Source organism: Egretta garzetta, unplaced genomic scaffold (assembly GCF_000687185.1).
Source record: "Egretta garzetta isolate BGI_Z169 unplaced genomic scaffold, ASM68718v1 scaffold655, whole genome shotgun sequence".
Classification (NCBI taxonomy): Eukaryota; Metazoa; Chordata; class Aves; order Pelecaniformes; family Ardeidae; genus Egretta; species Egretta garzetta.
Window position 1 is genome coordinate 966,379 of NW_009259716.1, and position 2,253 is coordinate 968,631.

The 2,253-nt window shown below is 53.5% G+C and overlaps 1 protein-coding gene across 1 annotated transcript in view; it reads left to right on the forward strand.

Moving 5' to 3' along the window:
* The first annotated feature begins 1,764 nt into the window (after positions 1 to 1,764).
* Positions 1,765 to 2,253, forward strand: part of NTNG1 (netrin G1) — a 132,948-nt gene continuing 132,459 nt past the window's right edge. Inside the window, exon 1 of the mRNA XM_035894482.1 lies at positions 1,765 to 2,010. Within this exon, the coding sequence (XP_035750375.1) occupies positions 1,765 to 2,010 (246 nt within the window). The remainder of the gene's footprint in view (positions 2,011 to 2,253) is intronic.

The following is a 2,253-nucleotide window of genomic DNA, read 5'->3' on the forward strand; positions in this document are numbered from 1 at the left end:
TGCTAACACTTGATAAAGCGGATATAATGGAAAATTGCATTTACGTCCATACGGCAATTATTGTAAATGACTTTGCTATGGAAACACAACCCAGCCATCTGTTGGCATTCCATCCTGCCCGTAGCGTGGCTCAGCCGAAGACGAAGCATGATTTAAACACGGGCAGGCTGCTTGCGCATAGCTTTGAAGGCGAAGTTTTGAAAGCGCGCGTTCCCGCTGCGACACGCGAAGGTCGCGCTCCGCTTCCCGGGGGGGCGGGGGGCGGGAGGCTCCGTGGCGCCGGGCGTCATTTAAGAGCTGGGAAGCAGCAAAGCTGCGGGAGGTGGCGACTCACGGTCGTTTCTCCGAGCCCTGCTTTGCCTCACCGCGCGAGGGAACTCGCCCCGCCCTGCCCTGGCGGTTTCCCTCGTACATCATTTGTATTTTTCCCCGTGTTTTTTAGCAAATGCACGTTTTAAATCAGTGTAATGGCACCCGAGGGTTTTATACCTGTGATAATGCGATGGAGGCCATACCAGCGGGGGGAATTTCTCGTTGCCTTCGGAAGCGAGGAGAGGGCTCTGAAACATGCCACGAAATAAATGCTGAGTGCGCAGGTACCCCCCCCCCCCAGACCTGGGGAAGTAAGGCTGCCCTAAGGGGGGGGACAGCATCCCTGTAGGAAACTGCCGGTGAACCATTGCCTTTCTCAGTGGTTTGTCGTCAGTGTGGTCGGTAAATCACAGTTAAAAGGGGAAAAAAAAAAAAAAAAAAAGGAGCAAAGCTCTTCCAATGCTACTGAGCGATTTCAGGGAAAGGGAAGCGAGCTTGCAGTGTCCTTGTTACTCTTCCAAAAATAAAATAAAAATTAAAAAAAAAAGGCACACGTAAGGCTGTTGGAGCTCCCTGAGGTTCCTCCTCTGGCCCCGAGACTCTCGGCACCCGGTAGCCCTGGTATCAAAGAGCCCTCCCGCTGCTGCCCGCTCCCCCGCCCCGGCCTGGGCGACGCTCGTGTCCGGTCGTTTGCTGCCCGGATTTGCTAGGGCGAAAATGCAGGTTTGGAAGCAGAAACCTGTGGCTCACCTGGAGCGTTATAAATCTGTCTTTGCTAGAGGAGAGTTAAATCCCTCCTGTCAAAATACTTTCTGCCGTGAATGATTCTGGTAGTTTGCTCGTTCTAGCACGGCACCCGCGGTAAAGGTTATCCATATTACACCAATTTGCTTTATGTTGCATCAAACCTCCAAAATGTCAACACATCACCTATTTTGTAACGCATTGATTCTTGGACAATAACTCTAACTCTTATTGTTTCTAAAAGGGTGCCGGTGCCAGAAGAAGAGAATGATTGATGGGAAGCAGACACCAGCCTGTAGACACTCATCCTTTTGCTTCGGGCACTGATTTCTCAGCGCACCTGGGCACCCCCTGCGAGCCCGGAACGCGGAGGATCACTCAGGGTTATCGTCAGCGTAGCTGAAGACCTGCGCCTTCGCGAATTATTACCTGCTGCTGGACGTCTCTTACAAGAAGCCCCGACGGAGCAGTTGGAAGGGAAGGGACGCGCTCCGCGTGGCTGCGAAAGGCTGTGGTCAGGGCCCCCCGGCTCCTACCAAAGTCTTCAACCGAGCGAAACAAACGCCCTCTCCTAATGCTTCGCGTTTGAGCTGGAACCTGTTTTACGGAATACATACGTGTGTATGTACGTATACGTATGATCTATAGACGGCACGTGCTGCGCCGGTGCTGAGCGTCCTCGCAAAGGTGACGTAAAAGGATTTAGAGATGTATTTGTCACGATTCCTGTCACTGCACGCCCTCTGGGTTACCGTGTCCTCCGTGATGCAGCACTACCCTTCCGTGTGGGGACACTATGACGTCTGCAAGACGCAGATCTACACGGAGGAAGGAAAAGTGTGGGATTACATGGCCTGCCAGCCGGAAGCCAGAGACATGATCAAGTACGTAAAAGTGACTCTGGACCCCCCAAACATAACGTGCGGAGATCCTCCCGAGACCTTCTGTGCAATGGTAAGGCAAGCTTTTAATTTTGCACAAGTGGTGGCTATGCATTTGTGATAGATGGCTTCGAAATGGAAGCCCCGTTGCGCGCGTGTAATCGTCCAGGAACATCCGCGTCGTGTTCCGAATGGGGAAGGTTCCGCTGGGCAAAACGCCGAGCAGCGCGTTGAGCAGGGCGGGGAGGTGTTCCGCTTACGGGGGGCTGCCTGGACCCCGTCTGAGCTCGGTGCCTCGCTAGGTCAGCTTGCAATG